The sequence below is a fragment of the Vombatus ursinus genome, unplaced genomic scaffold (genome assembly GCF_900497805.2).
Source record: "Vombatus ursinus unplaced genomic scaffold, bare-nosed wombat genome assembly UNPS02014813.1, whole genome shotgun sequence".
Taxonomy (NCBI): domain Eukaryota; kingdom Metazoa; phylum Chordata; class Mammalia; order Diprotodontia; family Vombatidae; genus Vombatus; species Vombatus ursinus.
The window spans coordinates 12571710-12593601 of record NW_020954591.1 but is presented as its reverse complement, the minus strand read 5'-3'; the positions used below and the strand labels follow the sequence as shown (position 1 = coordinate 12593601).

General features: G+C 37.4%; 1 protein-coding gene across 5 annotated transcripts in view; it reads right to left on the bottom strand.

The window, feature by feature from the left end:
* FLT3 (fms related tyrosine kinase 3) overlaps window positions 1-21892 on the bottom strand; it is a 74641-nt gene that overhangs the window by 31565 nt on the left and 21184 nt on the right. For 3 of the 5 annotated variants that reach the window (XM_027835222.1, XM_027835223.1, XM_027835221.1), the window contains exons 6-10: window positions 13087-13113; window positions 12498-12625; window positions 11621-11760; window positions 11370-11523; window positions 10215-10383 (exon numbers count right to left, since the gene is read on the bottom strand). In XM_027835222.1, the coding sequence (XP_027691023.1) occupies window positions 10215-10383; window positions 11370-11523; window positions 11621-11760; window positions 12498-12625; window positions 13087-13113 (618 nt within the window). The remainder of the gene's footprint in view (window positions 1-10214; window positions 10384-11369; window positions 11524-11620; window positions 11761-12497; window positions 12626-13086; window positions 13114-21892) is intronic. The other 2 variants (XM_027835224.1, XM_027835225.1) reach the window with 1 other exon arrangement.

Here is a 21892-nt window from a genome sequence, read left to right as displayed (position 1 = left end):
CCAAAACTGCCACCCCAACCTTAGTGGTATGTAGTATGACACCAGACATGTAATTCTGTATCAAGGAGACTTTCCCTCCACTTTTCCCTGGCAAGAAAAATAATCTAATAAACCTCTGTACACAGTGAAATCACACAGGGCACTTTGCTGTCCTGTTCCCTCTCATCCCCCAAACCATCCCTCTACCTTTTATCATGACTGAGCCTAGCACAAGATGACTCTTGGCTTCCTGAACCTCCCCTGGAATTTTCAAGGGGACTAACCAATTAGGCTATTGGTATTTTCAAAGCCTCAATTTTCCCCTGGGGTCCTTCCTAAAACTGGCCATCTGGCAGTAGCGATGAGATCAGGAAATTTGAGTTGAAGGTAAAAGAATAGCTTTGTGACTAAGAAAACGTATTCTTGTTCCAGCTATGAAAGGGTTTTCTCCTTTCTACGGTCAAAACACAGGTCATTTTCACTTTCCTTTTGGTGACTTGGAGAATTGTTGGGAGAGGGCTGGGAGTTTTTTGGGTAGCTCACAAGGTAATTTTAGCATAAAGCAATGAATGACTTACTCAAAGAGCAAGGAATTATCAAAGTCCCATCAGAATTGAGAGAATAATAGAGAGGGCATTGGGGAAGCTGAGAGCTTCTGAAATAAGAGAACTAAGAGCTAAGTTTGCAGGCAGTTCTACACAGAACCAAAAGACATATGATCAGGAAGCCAGGGAGTGATTCTATCTCTATCAATCTCCTGATTTCAGAGAGACTAATTGAATGTAGTTGGCTCAAGTCTGACTTGAGCTGTTTAAGTTTCTCTTCTGGGTTAGACAGAGCTACTAGGGTGAAGATGATACTTTCCTGTGACCTCATGCTGTATTTTGCTCAACAGATGCAAATATTCTTTACCCTGTTTCTAAGAAGGGAGATTTGTAGAGCTACAACTGAAAATTTGTTAGGCAAACATGTCATGCACCATACAAATGTGTCACATTTAGTTCTTAATGGCCAAAGAGGTGGACTTTTGTGTTTGTGGTTCTTTTCTCCCACATCAGAAAAGACCTGGGTTTGGGAATTCCAAACCTCTTGGTGTCATCATTTGTTGGCTCATGGTTAAGTCCAGCAATCATTTGACGTTGTGAAGCCACTTTAGAATTCTTTACCAACTGTGACCTAAGTAAGTGCAGTAAGGGTATCACAATGGTGGGCAAAAGTGGACTCTCTTTTAAATATTGCTGAATTGGAATTTTTCCTCTTAAGTTTATTTTCTATACCAGCATATGACAGAGTGAAAACATGCTCTTCTGGAAACTGAGGTCATTCTCAGGATAAAAATCTTATCCACAGTTAAAAAATTTAGACTAGATTAGTTCCAGCTTGTCTCTCAAGGCTTAACGCACACTATTCCCCTTCACATACTCTATGTTGCAGCTGAACTGGCCTACTGACTATTCCCTAAACTTGGCATTCTGTCTCCTGCCTCCAAGCCTTTTTTAGGATTGATTTATTTATTTTTGTGTCAAGTAGTGATGTTGGTCTATAGTTCTCTTTCTTTGCTCTCTTGTTTAGGCATTAAGTCTACTTGTCTCATAAAAAGAGTTTAGTAGGGTGACTTTATATCACCTACATTTCTCAATATATCCTACTCCTCTTCCCCTCCCATGGACACCTCATCAGTGAACTTATAGGAGGACATGGATAAGTCACTTAAGAAGGGCAGATATGGACAGGTCATGATTTGCATTGTTAGAGAAAACTTCCAAATCCTCACAAATGATTTTTTAAAAATTCCATATGGTATTGTTACCAAAAAAGGGGCAATGAAGAGGACATCAGTAATTACTGACCCACATGCCTACTTTCTCATTACAACAAAATCTTTATGACAATGAGTTACGTACATATCAAGGGTTAACCCTGATGAAAACATGAAAAGGGAACTAGCAGGTTTTCACAAGTAATTTTCTGTAGTAGGTTATATTTTCACAGTGATACAATTAAATGCAAAGGGCAGAGATATAAGATCTCACTGTATTAATGATTATTGATTATTTTTTTTTTAAATTTTACTCAGAGCAAAACAAAGTCTTAACGGTTCTCCTTCAGCCAGTCATCTCCTGGGCAGATTTTAAGATCACCTGAGATTCTTAACAAATGCAACAAGAGAAAACTTTATCCAATGGTCCTCTAATTATCAGTGTTAAGTGATGTACAAAACAAGGAAACAAGCTCAACAAAGATGTTTGTCACTGTCATGGAGGATGTCCAGCTCAAATGGAAGACAGATTCTTTGTCACTGGTGAGGTCCTCCAGATGTTCCTCCCTGCAGGCGATATTATGCTAATTACATCAAGTCCCTGAACAATACAGAGTCTTTTTAGGGAGATACACAGCCACTCAAAAGAGCTTGGCCTGACAATTCATATAAAAAAAAAAGAAAAAAAACAAGTAGGTGAAGAATTTTCACTGGCTAGATTATAATATGAAGATGAGTGGAAAAACCAGAGTCAACCAGTATATTTAATAATTATAATGTAACTTTTGATGCTTTAAGGTTTTTACAATACTTTACACATATTATTTCACTTAATCTTCCCAACAACCCTGCAAAATAGGTACTATCATTATCCCATTTTTAAAGATGAGGAAAATGAAGTAAAGAAAAGTTAAGTCATTTTTGCCCAGTGTCACACAAATAATAAGTATCTGGGGCAGAATTTGAACTCTGGTTTTCCTAGCTTCTTCTGTCTATCTGTTATGCCACCTAGTAGTTTGTATATGTATCTGGACAGACTTTGCAGTTGGACAATGATCTGTGTCCAGAATTAAGTAAAAGGAAGAGAACTGAATGGATTAAGTTGGGAAACCACACAATCTCAAGGAGTTCCCTTAAATAAAAACCAAACATTTTAATACCAGTATTCTCCTGGTGATGGAAAACCACAATCAATAAAGAATTAAAATTAAGGGTGACCCAAAGGGTCAGGATAGAGAGGCATATAGAGGCCATAGATAGGCTGCAGCACATTACTTGACACTACAGACATGACTTGACACATAAGAAGTGGCATAAACAATGCTCAAATGGATCCCTGATCTCATCAATGTGGATGAGATTCCTGCAATGCTACCAGCTACAACTTGTACATCCTTGCCCATCCTATATGACTTTTGTCCATGTTATCCCTTAAGTTCACCACAAGTGGTGCCCCAATGTGCTCATAACCTCCATTGATTTACCCTGACATTTAGAAGATACCACTGTAGCACATTCACTCTCCATCCCTCATTCTCACCATGTGACCAGCCCATATTCTTTTTCTATTACATGTTTCCTTGATGACACCCCTTTCTCTAGCTCTTTGTAGTTTCTTATTTGTTACATTCTGCAAAAACTTACCATGTGACTCCTCCATTGCTCCCTGAGTGGTATTCACTTCTCATTTTTCAGGAACTATAATGGTCCATAATGTATAGCAATGATTAGTATTAAAAAAATGGACTTCTGTTTAGGGAGAAGTCTGAAGTCATTAAAGAGACATGCAGTTTTCTAAAGGCAATACAGCCCTGCTTAATACACTTTTCCTGCTTAGTACGGAGCCCAACTCATCAACCATTTGCAATGACTATATTCTAAAAGATGAGTCCTATACAGTGTCCATCTAACTGCATGTCATAATATGGACAACAGGTGATCTTCATCCACTTGGTTTTTCTTTTATTGATTGTGATATTAAACTCCTTTGGATAGTTATGGATCTTACCTAGAAGGCTCTACAATGTACTGGAACTTGATGTAAGTCCTACAAAGTCATCCATAGGTAAGAGCATGGAGAGGACCTCATCATCTCCATGAGGAATCCCTCTATGCTGGATTTTTTCCCTGATATCAATAAATACCTTTGATATTTCCTCCTGTTGCACTTCAACTGATGTGAAAGATCAAGGAAGGCACTGAGCAAAGTTATCTGTGGTGTTACATCCTTGAAGGACTCCTGCATAGTTTTGATATATGCATGGGAGACATCTTTTTGGAAGAAAGTCTTTAAGGTGGTACTTTCATCTATAAATCAAAAGTTTTTATTTGATCCCAGAAATGCATGATAAGAAACTGTATAATAGATAGGTTGTTCCTATAGTGAGATTAAAGGATGGATAACTAAGTGTAGCACTTACACTCCTGAAATCATGAAAGACCTATAGGAGTAGTGTGGTATGTCAGATAGATATTGAAAAATAGATGTTTATGAAGCATTTACAGGTAGGAATGACAAAAAAAGTCTCAAATTAAGAAGGTGTGAGTTACAGTCTGTACTGTTGGGAGAAGTACCCACACTGACAAGGTCACAGTATTGAAGCAAAGTGGCATTAAGCAGACCATTAGTAAAACTATGTCCATTTCTAATAGCCACAATTTAAGAAGGACATGGTCCTCCTTAAATAAAGACCTTTAAGAAGGACCAGGAAGGGTTACAAACCAAAGACAACATTTTAAAATAAGATCCAAAAGTCCTAAGAAGCAAAGACAGTGGAGAAACAATTTATTTTGTACATATTAAATGGTGACCAGAGAAGAGGGTTTAATTCATAATAATCTTGCAAAGAAATCATGTAGACCCTTTGGTTCAAACACTTGGAATCAAAAATGAGAAAAGAATCAGCACTAGAAAAAAATTTAAATAAACTTTCTTTTCTAACCTAACAAGACATTCTGTGGTCTCCTCATGTCTTCTCACATTCCAGTTTCAAAGTCTTTACCTAAATTGTTCCTCATGTTTAAACCAACCTTCCTCTTCTAGCCTACTATTATGAGTGTATTCCTTTCCCCAGTTTTACGTAGTGCCTCACACCCTTACTCATTTTTTTTTGCAATATGCAGAAAGTGTCTCATTTTACATAAATGATAGGGTCTTTACACATAAAAGTATAAACTAAGGAAATTATAAAAATGGACTGGGGAAGGAGTAAAAGATCAATCAGAAAGAAAGGACAGAGAATGGATGGAATTAACCAGAGGAAACAAGCTAAGAAAGAGAATTATAGGGCTTATGAGCTGCGGTCTAGTGACTCAAACTTGAGAGAGACTAGAAGCCTAGACAAGGAGATTAGAAATGCAGACAGAAAAAAAAGAAGCTTAAATGCTTGCTCAATGTTCAGGGGAGCTAAAAGACAACTAACTCTGGTTTAAATATAGAAATAAAAATATGGAGACAAGAAGGGAAAGTAGACTTCTCAAGATGCCAGAGAAAAAAGACCTGAACAGGTACTAGGCAGCAGAAAGCCAAGAAGTTTGGAAACTGGACAAAAGGTTCCAGAACCAGGGGAAATCCCTAAACTAGATTTGGCTATATATACTTATAATTTGTTTATAAGTATACAGTTTATAGCTTGAGATGCCTCACAGTATAAGCTATATTCTGTACTCTAAGTGAATGGCTAAATAGGATACAGCTGATCACGCACTACTGAGAAAGGTATGGAAAAGAAAAGGCATAAGGACTAAGATTGCTGCTTCTGGGGATGGCAGCAGAGTGCGAAAAGATTATGATCAAGGAAGCTCTTCCTGGGGTTCTCCTAGTATTTCATAACCGCCATCATATCATATCTCTTTCTTCCTTTAACTAGTAGCTCAAAACTTATCTCTTCCAGAAAACCCTTCTGTATTAATCCACAAAAACAAATTCTCTCTGACCCATTAACAGTCTCTAATGCACCTTCAACATATTTCTGTAATTATATATCATTCATTCCATGCTTGTCCTCTCTTCAATTCTCTGAGGTTGTATGATCACCAGAAAGAAAGATTGTGTCTGTTTATGTCTGTCCCGTCCCCTTAATGTACAGATTTTTACCTGTCAGCATTCAACTGATATTTGTCAACTTTAAGGGACAGAAGTAATTTAGACATCAGTGTACAGTGGAAAGAGTATTGGCTCTAAATTCATAGGAACTGGGCTCAAATCCCACTTTTGATGCTTACTATAATATATGACCAAGTGGTGGAGTAGAGCGTCAGGCCTGGAGTCAGGAAGACTCATCTCCCTGAGTTCAAATCTGACCTCAAACACTTACTAGTTGTGTGACCCTGGGCAAGTCACTTAACCCTGTTTTTTCCCTCATTTATAAAATGAGCTGGAGAAGGAAATGGTAAACCACTCCAGTATCTTTGCCACAAAAACTCCAAGTGGGGTCATGAAGAGTTGGACACAAATGAAAAAAATGAATGAACCTATATGACCTCTTAGACAAATAATTTTACAACCCTGGACCTCAGTTTCCTCATCTGGAAAAGGAAATTATCAGACTAGATGGCCTCTGAACTCTCTTCCAGATCTAGATCTATGAAACAAAAATCAGTTAAGTAACAGTAACATCTGAGGGCTAGTCAAGGCTCAAGTGATACTTGCATGAGAAATGATTAAATTGTAACATCACTCTAAATAGTCATGAATCAGAGATGAGCTTAACTAACTTTTGTGCTCCCAATGAAGTGTGAAGACCTCACAAATTTTATAAACTAACAGAATGGACAGCCAAATCTTTAAAACACCATTCATCACACATTGATTCAACAAGCATTTATTTGATTAGGAACAGAATACCAGGACTTCTAGAAAGTTATAATTTAACCAAGTGTAAGCTGAGTGATTTTTCAAAGGAAGGTCAGGCTTAATTAACTTCAGTGTGATATTCTGAGGCAGTAATTAGTAGAATCAGAGAAGTAAATCTATGAAGGTAAGGAAGCTGAAGAAAGCTTCAGTGTAGTTAAAAAGTAATGGGATATTTAACTATCATAATACCAATGACAATTTTAAAGATGATTCATTATTGGAGTTCAATCAGATTAGAAAGGTTCTTACATGGAGTAATGGAGAAACAAAGTCTCTATAACAGAACTAATAAGACACCAGAATGAAGATTTTTGCACGTCACCGAAGATTAGGAAGCCAGCATGTAATTACATCTCTATGGCTTACTCCTCTAGTCACGCTGAATATCATCTTGCAGAAGAGGTGTCCCTCTTTAGCCTATGTTGAGCAGCTTTTGTGTGCCATGCACTATACAAAGACATGAACTCACTCTATAATTCTAGAAATTAGAAAATCTTCATAGAGATGTTTAAAATTTCCATTGACTATTAAAGTTTAAAAGAGCTTTAGTTCAACTCCCTCCTTTTGCAAAGAAGGAAACTGGCCTAGAAAAGTGACTTGTCCAAAATCATAGTTAGTGTGTGGCTGAAGCACCAGTATAAAACACGTTCCCTCCTAACCTCTGTCTCTTGGAATCCTGATTTTCCTTCAAAACTTAGTTCAAGAATCATCTTCTCTATGAAATCTTTCCTAATTCCCACCCACCCTCAGTATTAGTGTCTCTCTGTCCTGAAATATCTTGTATTTGTTTTGTATATACTTATATGTGTACACTTTTTCTCCCCAGACAGAATGTAAGTTCCGTGAGGGAAGGGACTGTTTCCTTTCTGCCTTTGTATGTCCAGCACCTATCACAGAGCCTGGTGCTTAGTAGGCACTTGATAAATGCTCTTTGATTGATTGATATTAATAGAACCAAGCCTCAGGTTCAAGTATCTTGACTCTCATTCCACTAGGTCACACTGCCTTACTTTTGTGGTTTAGATGAGATAGAGCTTGAGGACAGTATTTTTAATGTTATTTTCCAAGTTATTTCTGGTGCAGATTTTTTGCACAGTTCTTGATTACATTTCAGGGAAGAAGAAGAGGGAAGTTGTAGCATGGAGGTCAACTGCCTATTGCTTGTGGTTATAAATGCCATACCTAAATAGAGTTCCCTTCCTCATGACGTGGTATATGACACTGTTACTCTGGACCACTATTAAGGTAATTTTCAAACTCTACTTCATAATTTAACTGAAAACTGGAGTACTACAAAACAAATGGAATTATGATATTACTACAGTAATGTCACGTGGTTTTTTCTCCCAAACAAGGGGGAAAAAGCAAGTTATCCAGAGAATGTTAAAAGAAAATCCAGGCTGGAGATCAAATACAAAGGCAGTTTGAGAATCAGAAAAGGAGGGAGAGAGCTTAGGGATAGCTTTGAAAAATGTCATGACATCCCCTACATTTTACATGTTTATGAAGAGCCAAATTCCTGAGATATAAACAGTTTTCCCAGTCATAAATCAAAAACATTAACATCATTTTTATCTATGCTCTCTCGCCATGAGTGAAAAATACTTTATCTGGTGAAAATGACATTTTATTATAGAATTATTTAGAGCAGTTCTCCACCATTGTCAGCCCACACAAAGAGCAGCATGACAGATACTGAGTTATGTGAAGGGTCATAGAGCTGAGACCCTCAAGAACATTTAGCTTAACCATTTTACAGATGAGGAAGCAAAGGTCAGGAGAGGTGAAGTGATTTGCCTATATGAACATAGTAAGAAGCAGCCCCTGGTCTTTTGCACAGGGATCACCTGACCTGACACATGTACAAAGAAGGAATAATGTTCCCATTGTGTTCTATATACACATACATGTATGCACACATACCACACACATACACACACATCACACACACACACACACACACACACAGGCCAGTCAGTTCAATTGGTCAGACAAGGGGTTGCCAACCTATGGTACATGTGCCAAAGAGGGCCTTCGGACCAGTCATTACTACTATACCTGCCATCTCTCCTACTCTAAGAATCAGCCCTGTAATACCTCTCACTTGCAAGAGACAGTAACTGTCCCCTAGGCAGTAAGAGGGAGACTTTTTTTAAAAAATCTTTTAAAAACCCTCTTTAAAAAATCTTTTTAACTTGTGTCTTTTGTATTTTCATTTCTGAAAACATCCCTCCTTTCAACCCCAGTGAGCCTTTTCCTTGTAATAAAGATTTGAAAATAGAGATTAAAAAAAACAGTTCAGCGAAAGCAAACTTGTACATTGAACATTGTCTGATGGCATAGGCAGTATTCCACACCGTTAGTCCCTCAGATCTCTAATGAAGAGAGGGAGGTCACATAACTTTCAAAGGAAGAGCGACTTTCTTCTGCTTTAGAGAATGGTGCTGATGATCAGAGTGTAATGCCCATTTGAATTGTGAGCATCACTGAGTTCACTTAGCACATACTACATGCCTTGCTGTCTTACAAATGAACTTTTGTCACAGGAAACCCAGATGAGAGACTCTGGGAAGATCGATGTAAATCTATCACCACTATAATAAAAAGCAATACAAGGAACATATTCTATGAAAAGGGAGCCAGCATCACATCTGTATTTGAAGAATAGCACATTCAACATTTTAAACAGAAAACTAGTTTCAATTGCTCGAGTCACCCTAGATCTGCACTGACATATTCTATGCTCAGAAGTAAAAGCATAAGCACCACTGTCATTCAGCACCTCACCTTATACCACAAAACCGTAGCTAAACACTCATGAAGCAGTGGTGACAAAGCTAGTCAGGAAAAGTGTAAGGGAGAAGAAGGAATCAAATATCCTGGAGCTAAGAGTCAGAATGTAGCTGTAGAACTCTGCAGACTCAAAGAAGAACCTAGCTTCTGCATTTGCTGTTATTTCTGAATAATTTGAAAACTTTGTTTCATGGTTCGAAACTTATTTTAACATACCTAAATGTAATGTTCCCCACTTATATTTTCCTGTTTTAGGAGTTTTACTTCCTCAGTTCTCTCAAAATGTTCTAGACCAGAGCTGCCACACAGGAATCTTAAAACCGTCATAGCACTGGGCTGCATGCAACTTCCCAAGGCATATTATGCTGCCTGTTGTCTCTTTGTTCATATTAATACGTGAAAAGAAATAAAGATGTTGGTAGTGGAGTTTAAAAGATGCATGATAGAAACAAAAACCAAACACCAGTTTGAGTTTCAGACCAGTACAATGGAAAAATCATAGAATGTTTGAGCTTAAAGGAAAGATCACAGCACACGCCCCTCAAATAAGATATAGAAATTTTGTGATTCAGACTATGCAAAAGAAATCTACCCAAACTAAGGATCTTCATTTGTTTTAATGGAGGTCTTAGGCTGTCCGAATTGCTTACATGACTGTAATGGGTATCTTATTATCCATTTTAAGTGTTTTAACTTCCAGTCTTAAAAAAAAAACAAAACTTGTAGCAATTGAATTCATTTTGTTAAGCAGACCACAAGCCTTCCTAAGGCCACCAAGGAAACAGAATCATGATGCCCATTATAACAGCAATTGGTTCACTGTCTCACCTGAATCCATCCTCGAGATTACTTTGTTCACAAGGAACTGACTCTTGGGAAAAGGTCCATGTACACATGACTTGTGGATATGCTTTAAGCTCTACTGAGAAGCAAAATTTGTCATGTTCATCAATCTCATAATCTTCACTTGAGTTGGAAGCATTTATAAATCCTTTTTCTGTTTAAAAAAAAAGCGCATGCATTTCTTTAATTTATATGGTTAAGAAATCTACACAGAAACGAGCTGGGACTAGCAAATTTATGTATTTGTTCATAGTTTGAGAGCAAAAGAATTCCTAGGAGGGCAGTCTGTGAGTCATATCTGCTAATCCAGTGCAGTACATATTTTTCTAATCTCATTCCTAATCCACAATTCCAAATCTATAACTTAAACAAGCTGTCTCCCACCATCTCCCTCTCACAGATATAGACTTACTGATTACCTGGATCAGTTGAGCAGTAGAATATAAACTGCTTGAGAGAGTCTTTTTTTGTTTTTGTACTCCCAGAGGCTGATGTGCACAGTAGGCATGTAGTAAGTGTGGTTGAATTGAAGAGCCAAGGAAAGGGCAAATCTAGCCAGAAGGTTTTTTTAAAAATTACTCTTTACCGAACCTCTTCCTTATCAGTAATAAGGAAACTGCCATATTTGTTTGCATTTTCATTATAGTTCAAGGTTGTACTCTAACTTGAAATACTTCAGAGTGAAGGAAGGCACTCCATAAGCACCACAAAATCAACTTGGTCGAGAGTAGAAGAATTACTCCAACTTAGATGTGTTTTCCTCGCTCTGAGTCACTGGGACAGCTCCTCTTTCTGCTTCTTACTACTCTCCTATAATCTCCCCTTCCTTGGTACCCTGGGTAATGCTCATCCTTCTTGTCAATAATTCTCTTCATTATTCCCACCAGACTAACCTAATTTGGGGTAACCAGGGGAGTGCAAAGAAATGTTCTAGTTCTAACAAACTAATGTCTAACTATGGCCCTAAACTAGCTAAGTAGGGCTCTGGAGACAACTAAACTAATCCATCTACTATTTCTGCTTCTGTGAAATTCACATCAAGTTGCACCGAGGATTCTAAGTGGCTTTTGTAGACACACTCAAAGTACTACAACCAGCTAAATAAGAACACAATCTAATTCTGTTAGAAACATGGCTTACCTAAGACAGTAACCAAAGTTGATTGACTGGGATGCTTTGACGAAGTACAGGTATAACGCCCAGTGTCGCTTCTTCCAACTGATTCCACAAAAGCAAATAAAATCCGAATCATAGTCCTGTTGACTGAATAGGCACTCATCTGAAAGTGGTTGCCCTGGATTTTAATCAAACAAGGTTGACATTTAGTGTTTTCCAGTCAAATGACTGTGGCATTGCACTTATTTTGCCATAATATGAGCTTGACTTATTACCTCTTTTAATGTCCTGTCTTCTAATTTCCAGGCAAGCCTGAATTCATAATTCATATAAACAGCTTTGCATCTTATCAACAAGGGTTCCCCCTCTTTAACAAATAGTTGTGGTAGAGTTGTTTCAGGGTTTTGATTTAGATCTGGGAAATAAAAATATCAGAAGTAAGCAAGGAAAGAAAGAAAGATTTCTCATCACAAACTACATTTGAAACTTTTCGAAGGACTATCTGATATCAAGTCTCAACCATCTCTCACACATTTGGGGGTCTAAATCTGTGATTTTGCTGGTGTAGGGAATTCCCAGTGAGGAAGTTTCTTCAACTAATTCAGGTGACAACCGGGCAACTGTTCTGCCACTCATTGTATTAGAGATTTCCCTGGTCTGCTGAGAGGTTAAGTCCCTTGCCTAGAATCACACAATGAGTATGTGTTAGGGCTTGGACTTGAATTCAGGTTGTCTTGACTCTGAGACCATCTCTTTATTCACTGGGCCATGCTGCCACCTCTTCACAAGGAATAACTGGCTATCCCCAAGACTTGTGGGCATCCCCATTATGAAGGAAACATTTACAATATTTCTAATGTGCTCTTTATCAATTTCATGGGTTGCCTTAGACAAAAAAAAATTCGCCTAATGGCCAACTTTCTGGTGAAGAATTTCTCTTTACTTAGCAAGGCTGGTACTTGGCCAACACAATCACACGAAACAATGAATTAATATCAGCATTTACTTTTGAAAAGGTACAGGTAATTACTAGAATTCTGAAGCTAAATGAGAGCCTAAGCAATCTTATGTTGATCTTGACCTAGATTATTTCCTAAGCAATGGTCCTGTCCAATAATAATCAATTCAGCACACTGTACATGAAAGTGTTACCTAGTGTAAATAGCCTTGTGCATTTCTCGCCCAAGTCATTTCTTACACAGCACCATATGTCTGTTCCAAATAATTCATGAAGTACCTTTCCCTTCTTTCTAGTGAAATCTTGATTTGCTTTTTTGCAGCTGCAATTAAAAAAAATAACATTCAACTGAATCTGTAAAAAAAAACTCTTTAAAACATATACATATATATATAAACTTATTTCAAAAATCCAACTGAGTATTCAAGTAAAGGAGAAAGTTAAATATTTACTCCCTCACATGAAAGAGTAAAATAAAGATCAAAGGAATCACAGATTTTCAGCATTGAGAGAGATTTCAAAAGTCACCAGGTCCAACCAATACTTAAACAAGAATTTTCTCCACAACTTCCCTCTGATCAGTAATCATCCAGTCTCTGCTTAAATGTCTCCATATGTAAGGAAGATCTCCTTAAAAACAGTATGAAACTTAGTACAAAGTTTATGAGTTATCCAGGTCTTACTCTTACTAATCTCAGTAATTTGGAATGACACTAGGTAGCATTATATAATAGATGGGGTCTAGACCAAGGTTGACATACTTTTTTTTTTGTAGGTACCTACCCATTACCCATGTTATCAAATATGCATCTGTAAAATAAAAGAGGAAGGAAGAAAGGGAGAAGAATCATTACTGCCGCTCCTACTTTAAAACAATGATAAATATGACAACTACAAATGTTACATTCACATAATGTTTGAAGGTTTACAAAGTGCTTCCCTATGATATCCTTTCGACCATCTTTTAATTTTAATCTCTCTCTTTTTTTTTGGCTTTAAAAATTTTTCTAATAAGCAATGCATTGATGAATTTGGGTTTTATAAAGTTTTGCTTATTATATGGTAATCTAGACCATTCATATTCAGTATCATCTGTTAAATCTAATTTGGTGTCTATAATTTTAATTTCTAATTTGTTGTCTGAAAGGAATGAAATTTAACTTACTTTTCTGTAACTAATTCTATTATAACTGCTTCACTAAAACTAATTAACCAAAGTAGTATAGCAACCTATGGTTTGGCCCCTTTTATGTTAAAGCTGGGAGTTTTCCTTCAAGGATCACCAGCTTCTTTCCTTTTGTCATACTTTTTAATGTCTAAATTAAACTTAAAACTCTTCTCTCTGTCTCTCTCTCTCTCTCTCTCTCTCTTTTTTTAGGCAATTGGGGTTAAGTGACTTGCCCAGGGTCACACAACTAGTAAGTGTCAAGTGTTTGGTCTGATGCAGGATTTGAACTCAGGTCCTCCTGACTTCAGGGTTGCTGCTCTATCCACTGTGCCACCTAGCTGCCCCAAAACTCTTCTCTTTCTCCACTTATTACCATCTACATTTATCTCAACTCCAAATTTGTGTTTTTTCTCTTGCAAAAGCTAATAGCTCTATCTATCCATCCATCCATCTATCCATCCATCCATCCATCCATCTATCTATCTATCTATCTATCTATCAAACTTTGTATTCTTAACTATGAATAATGACAGGGTTAAAGAGCTATACTATTTTTATTGAGAATTTATTGCTCAATCAATATGAAGCTCTTCCCTAATTATTGGTAAGGATCTTTTCTATTGAGCTGTTGTTGTCGATAAATTCTCTGAGGGCTTCTTCATTTTTTAAAAATTTGAATCCTTAGACTTTCTTGCACTTCAAAAAATGGATACATATGACAGTTCATCTCCCACAATCAACATATCCAAAACATAGAGTTCAATACTGACATACTAACTGTTAAATTAATTCTGAAGCTGTACCAAATACTACAATGTAAATTTAAACTATTTACATGACTAAAAATTACATATTAAAATTCTAATAATTGCTATATTAAAATGTAGCAATCATTTTTTTCTACTGGCAAGTATTTTTCTTTCCCACATCAAAGGTTTAATGAAATCACAAAAACACTATTTGTTACCTATCATTTATTCCAATAGAAATTACCCAATATTATGGAAAAATATTGACACGGCAAAATATTTTATTAGCTGTACCTAAAATAATTTTTTAAATTGCATAAATTTGCTCAAGTATCTGCCAACTTGTAAATTTATTCACTGATATTTTATTTAATTTGCATGCCAGTGATGTAAAACTAAACAGTACATACAAAAGTCAGCCCTTCAAGGGCTTGAGAGGAGCTTGAGAGCATATGTGAAAGTTTCTTCACTTCCTAAAAATCCTTTGAATATGAAGTACAGCTAGTTCTTGCCTTCCTTAAGGGGATCATTCTGCAGACCTGTACTAGTAATGTGAGTTTGACCGCACCCACCCACTGGCTTCTTGATTTTTTAATGTCCTTTTGCTTTTAGACACAATATTTAAGTTTTCAGGATGTACAATTTCTGGATCTAGTCTCATACTTTTAAGACACAAATATGTTTTTGACCAATTTTACCACTTTTCCCATGCTACTTAGGTATTAGATGGATTTGTGGTCTCCCTGCTGTGAGTACCTCCCTTGTTGGTGCAGACTGAAAACCCTCTAGGCCTTCTCGTCCTGTAAAACTCTTGTCCAGAGCTTTCCTCTCTGGGCTTCACTCCTGACTCTCCAGACTTTCTCCACTGTGAGTAGCATTGTTACCCTGGAAATTTACTCTGCCCTGTAGCCCCCTCATCCTGGAAATTCATTCCTCCCCTGCAGATCCCTTTGTCTTACTGGTTGGTTCTGGGAAGAACCATTTTAAGGAAAGTGGCCAGGTTAACCATATCTTCATTCCTCTCTGGGCTCCACTCTTGACTCTCTGCACTTTTGCTATCATGCCAGAGCATTCCTCTCACTCTAGAAGTTCTCTCTGCCCTGTTGGCCCCTTACCCTGAATGTTTGATTCCTCTTAAAACCTCCATTTTAAGGAAATGAAAAAGCCCAGTTATCCATTTATTTATTCCTCTCTGGGTTCCATTCCTGTTTCTCTGGATTTTCTCTACTGTGCTCCCTCCCCTCCTTCTTTTATATATTGTCTTCCTCCATTAGAACATAAGCTTCTTGAGGGCAGTAATTGTCTGAGGAACTGGGAGATTGGGAGGGGCAGGGGTTGAAAGAGCATCAATTTCAATTAGACTGAAGTCCTTTACTATAAGATGAGTTGGTGAGAAGAGGAAGACAGTGACCCACAGGCTGATCTCCTTGAAAAAGGAGCAAGAATGACATAGGGAGTGGGCAATAGACAAATTGGATTGAGTAGAAATTTCTGATAGTATAAACTTCAAAGAAGGGGAAGTTTTTTAGTGATTATAGTAAAGGAAAAGTCTGGAAATAGCAGCTCTTCATCCCACCCCAGCCCATTCTTTTAATTGATGCTTTTCATTAATGTATTAATACCTTAGTGACCCTAGACTTAAGATGACACTCTCTCTCCCATTCCAGCAGTAATTGCAGGAGAAAGGGAAGTTATATTTTCTTCTTCTATCCCAATGGAAATAAGGAAGAAGGAATGGATTGTAGTTCAAATGACAGCTGCCAGATGTTGGCCACCATCACTTCAGGGTTTCTCCAGTCTTTCCCCTGTAGCCTTCTCCCACTCCTTCCTACCTGTTCTCTTTTTTTCTCCTGTTCCCTCAGCAGTTAGGGAGGGGAAGGAGGATAGGAGAGGTAGTGGTTGTAGCTGTGATAACTCCAAGTTCCCTCCCCATTCTCAACCCTAGAGGAATAATGGAGGCTCAACTCTTTCTTCCTGTCCAACCCTTCAGCCCAGGTCTCCAGGGAAAACCTAGTGATAGAAGCAGCAGTTGTGGTGGTTCCAGGCTCCTCCTACACTTCTTTCCACCACTGGTCCTGGGGGAGTATGGGGATGAGTAGAGTACATGGTGGCTGCAGCAGGTGCAGAGGAAGGTCATGTGCTTTCTCCTGAACCGTCCTTTATACTCAGTTCCAAAAGAAACAAATACCTCACAGGAGGCCCTGTCCTTTTTCTTCCTCCTCATTCAGTTCTGGGGCACTGGAAGCCACTTCCTTCCTTCATGCCCTTCCATCTGAAGGTTGTCAGAGAATGTTGTGGCTGTAGTAGGGACAGTTACTAGGTCCCTTTCATTAGTCTTTTTGGGGGATATATTTTTATTTTTCTCTATGTAGTCTTTCTTTTACTTCTTGTACCTTTGACAGTTTTTGTTTCCAGAAGCCAAAAGAACTGATTCCCTATCTTGTGTCCACTCTGTCAATCTCCCACAGAGTTCACATAGATTTTTTTTTAGAGGCCTCACCCACAAATCACTTGACTTTTCCACTAGTACAAACCACATTCGTGATACTGATTTTCATTAGTTGGCATAGAACATCATTCTTAGTACCAAATATGTCCATCAGTTTATTAGTGTTCTAAGGAATGAAAAAAGTTGATTGATTACCTTCTACAATTCATATCCTAGTCCTGACTTCAGCTGTCCCTTAATTTTGAGTGATGACTCTAATAGCAAAAGTATTGATAGTAAAATTCTATCATTTCAGACTTCACTACTCCAAGAGAATATAAATTCCTTGAGGGCAGGTGTGTTTTCTTATTTTTTGTCTCAGTACCTAACATGAGCCTTTGCCCGTCACAGGTTCTACTCGCTGAATTAAAATTAGCTCTCAATTTGCAATAATTCATATTGGCTACACACAAATCTCACTGAGTAAAAAGCAATTTATTCCTCTGTGATTTTTTAAAGTGTCATATTTAATTAAGGAAATTATAGCCTAAAATCACATCCTTTTATCAAACCAGGCATTCAAGAAATTAGCTTCTGTTCCCAAAATTTTTTCATGTTAAAATCCTTCACTTGTATAAGGAAAATGGTGTAAAATAGGCTCAGGCCTCACCTTAAAACTTGGACATGAAGTATGATTTAAGGGGCTCTAAGAGGGTCCCACTTAAGGATATTTCCCCCCTCAGTCTTCCTGAAAACCATACATTAGTTACTGACAGTGGTAATCACCGCAAATTAACATACAATTATGAATTAGCTTATCATCATACCAAGTTTATATGATAAGACCTGAGAAACTGGCACATGACATTTAAGCTTTGATAGTGTCTAAGGTGATAAAAAATATTTAGGGCACAGAGTTTTGTTGAGGTGCCACAGATGCCTGGAATCATCACATCTTAGAAGTGAAAAAGACCTGAAAAGTCATCTAGTCCAAGTTTCCATTCCATACTAAAATCTCCTTTATAACATCCCTGAAAGATTGCCATCCAATCTCTATTTGAAACCTTCAAATAAAGGAAACTTCTCTACTTCATAATATAGACCATTCTACTCATGAGTAATCTGGAGGAGAACATATTCTTCTCATATTAAGAGTCAGTATGGTGCAATGGATTGAGAGCTGATTTCAGAATCAGGAAAATCTAGATTGAAGTCCTTGTATGAACCTGAGCAAATCAAATGACCTTTCAATACTTTCATTCAACTTTATGACCATAAATTGCAGTGTAAGCACATATCACATGGGTGGTGAGAATTCCTCATCAAGAGTTTCCCGAACTGATGAAATCACCCATCCAGTCAAAAGTTATGTTGAGTATATATGTCCTTATAATTTCTACCTCTGAGGCCCAGTTTTAACCTTTAGAGCTACACAGAACAAAACTAGTCCTTCTTTAGATGGAAATGAGAAAATGAAAATGGTTTATAAGGAGGTGAAACCCCAGACAAGTATAGTGATAATAAGAGAACACCTTGCTGCCTTCAGTAAGTTTAGGTCACCAGGTATGGACCAAGTCAACCTCTAGGTACTGGAAGAATGTATGATAGCTGAGCCAATGTCTTTGAAAGGTTATAGAGAATAGAAGAACACTATAAAACTATAGAGGGACAAATGGTATTTCAATATTCAAAAAGGGGGAAGAGAACAGAGTTTGAAAACTATAAACCAATGAGGTTGGTCTTGAAATCTGGAAAAATTCTAGACCAGGATTGGTTAGTGAGTAGATATAAGAAGAAAACAGTGATCACAAAAAAGGCAGCCTGAATTCATTAAGAAGAGATCACATCAATCTAACCTCATTTTATGTTTTGCTAAATTTGATAGATGGAAAGATGGGGGGATTGCTATAAATAGAGTTTACCTAGATTTTAGCAAAGCATTTGACAAAGTTTTTCATGCTATTTTTGTGGGAAAATACATAGATATGCTGTATAGGACCTGTGTTTCTCTATAGGACAATTAGGTGGATTCAAATCTCGTCAAATTGCTGGACCCATAGAATAGTCATTAATGATGTGATGTCAACTTAGAAGGAGGCCTCAGAGATCTGTACTGGGCCCCATTCTATTTAACATATCAGTGACTTGAATGAAAACAGCGATGACAAACATCAAATTTGCAAATAACAAAAAGCTGGGAGGAAGGGGAAACATAATGGATAAGAGAGTCAGGATTCATAAAGGTCCTAACAGATCTGAATGTAGGTCTGAATCAAGTAAAATTAAATTTAACAGAAGTAAATATAAAGTCTTACACTTGGGCCAAAAAATAAACTTCTTAAGTGCAAGATGGGAAAGGCATGACTAGCTAACATGTTTCTATAAAAAAGATTTAGAAATTTTAATGTATTGCAAGTCAAATATGGGTCCACAGTGATATAATAGCCAAAAAAATCTAACATAATCTTTTAAGAGAATCATTGCCAGAAACATAGGAGGTAATAGCTTGGTCAGACCACATCCAAAATATTGGGATCAATGCACAGCACCATTACTTTTAAGAACATCATTGACAAAATAAAGTGATTCTTGAGCAGACTCAGAATAGTGAGGGGACTGGAAACCATACTATTAAAGGTTCAGTCTAAGAAATTGGTAATGTTTACCCTAGAGAAAAGAAGGCTTTGAAGGAGCATGGGAGCTGTGTTGAAGGGCTGTTATGTGGAAGAGGGATTGAACTTTTTCTACTTGGCCACAGGAGACAGAACTCAGAGCAATGGATAAAAAGTAGAGAGAACAGATTTAGACTTGAGGTCAGGAGAAACTGACCACTCACATGGTCCAAAAGTGGAATGGGCAACTTTAGGAGGTATATAGTAATATAGTACATTGTTCTTTGTCATAGGTCTTCAAATAAAAGTTGGGCAAACACTTGCTGGGGATGCTGTCAAATTTAGTACAGCCTGGAGTAGGTGACTTTTGAAGACTTTTCCAACTCTTATTGTTAGGATTGTGATTTTACATTCTAGCCTTTTGCATATTTGAAGACAATTATTATGTACTTCTTTAAGTAAAGGCTTATTGACCAATACAATATGGCATAGTGGATAGGATGCTGGATTTGAAGTCAAGGAGACCCAGGTTCAAATTTCATCTCTAATGCTTACTAGATGTGTGACCCTGGGCAAGTCACATTCTTTGAGCCTTAGTTTCCTCACTACAAACTTAGGGAATTAGATAAAATGGCCTCTAAGGACCCTTCCAGTTCTAAGTCTATGATCATATAATTAAGCATTATTTTTTTCCAAGTGAACACCTGTATTTTCCTTAATCATTCCTCATATTCCTAATATAATATTCCTCATATTAACCTAGGTAACACAAAAAAATTGGATGCTTAAAATACCCCAAAAGAGGAAGTGGGCACCATTCAATTCAATTCTACAAATATATTAAGTACCTAATACATGGACAGCATTGTATTAGGTGCTTGGAATATAAAGATAAAAATGAAACAGGAGCTGCCATTAAGGAAGCAACATCCTCCTGGCAGAATATGATACACAGAGATAAGTATAAATGTGAAATAGGGAATGACAAGACAAAAAGCAAGATCTAGACCAGTGCTTCTCAAAGTGTGGTCCAGGAACACCTGGATATCTCTGAGACACTTTCAGGGGCATCTACAATGTCAAAACTATTTTCATAATAATACTAAGATGTTTTATTTCATAATACAGTAAATATCAGTAGATGTAACTCACATAAACAAAAGCTCATTTGGGGGTCCTCTATATTTTTTAAGAATGCAAAAGGGTCCTGAAACCCAAAAGTTTGAGAAATACTGCTCTAGACAATGAAATCTTGGGATATTTGAGGAGGGGGAGAACAATTTCAATCAGAGACCACAACTTATTCCCTGATTGGCTTCACTTCCACACCAGCTGCCTTGCCCCTCTCCACCTTTCCAGATCACCTTTACATTCTATCTTCCCCTGTTAGAAAGTATGCTCCTTAGGGGTAGCTAGGTCGCACAGTGGATAGAGCTCTGGACTTGGAGTCAGGAGGACCTGAGTTCAAATCCGACCTCAGACACATAATACTCACTAGCTGTGTGACCCTGGGCAAGTCATTTAACCCCATTGCCTCATTTAAAAAAAAAGGATGCTCCTTGAGGGTAGGAACTATCCTGTTTTTTTGTTGTTGTTGTGTCTCCACTGCTTAGCACAGTGCCAGGCACATAGGAAATGCTTATTAAATTCTCCATCTAGGTATGTGGAAGAGGTAAACTTTGAAGAAGGGTAAAGATTCTAAAATGTGGAAATGAGGGAAAGTGTATTTTATAAATATATGGATATTAAAGATGAAATGCTGAGTTCAGTGAATAGCTAGTAATCTAGTTTCCCTGGAACATAATGCATAAAGGGGGCTAATGTGAAATAAGACTAGAAAGGTAATATCAAACACTTGATAAATGTTCTTTGAATTGAAAGAAAGGGAAGTGGGAGCCAGATTATAACACACTTTCAATCCAAGTTAAGAGTAGTATAGGATAGGATAGAATGGGATAGAATAGGATAGTATTTTTGAGGCAACACAGAGCCACTGAATGTTTTTAAATAAGTAAACCTACCAAAGTAGGTTTTACTTATACAACAATTATGCCTATGAATTTTTAGATTTTCATGAACTTACTTTTACTTCAGTAGCCATCTATATTTTCATTCACAATGAACTATATATATGAAAATAATTTTTTAAAGCTACATGTCTTTTCAGACACTCTATTGTCAAGACTTTTTCACTAATAAAAGACTTTTCTTCACCACCTATCTGCTGACTCAGTTTTCCCTTCAGGAAATGCTAGTGGCAGCTGGGAGCTGTCCATAGCTGAAACTCATTCAGAGCAAGGAGAATTCCAAAGGACGTCAGGACACTCTAAACCCAGTTGAATGTAAATGGACATGAACTCTTTATACAAATTTTGCTCCAACCTTGAATTTTTGCTTGACCATTGACCACATTTTTTCTATTTGCTCCTGGGATCTTGTCACTAATGTTCTTTTGATATATTCTGGACCCAGAGAGTTTTCTGCCTCTGGCCCATTTTCTTGGTACCTTGTGCTAGATGCTTTGATAACTAAATGTTTTTCTCTGAATGGCCCACCTCCTAACTTGCTCATCACAAACAGAGAATTAACACAGTGAATAGGCTGCCTCAGACTGGACTGACATGCTGGCGTC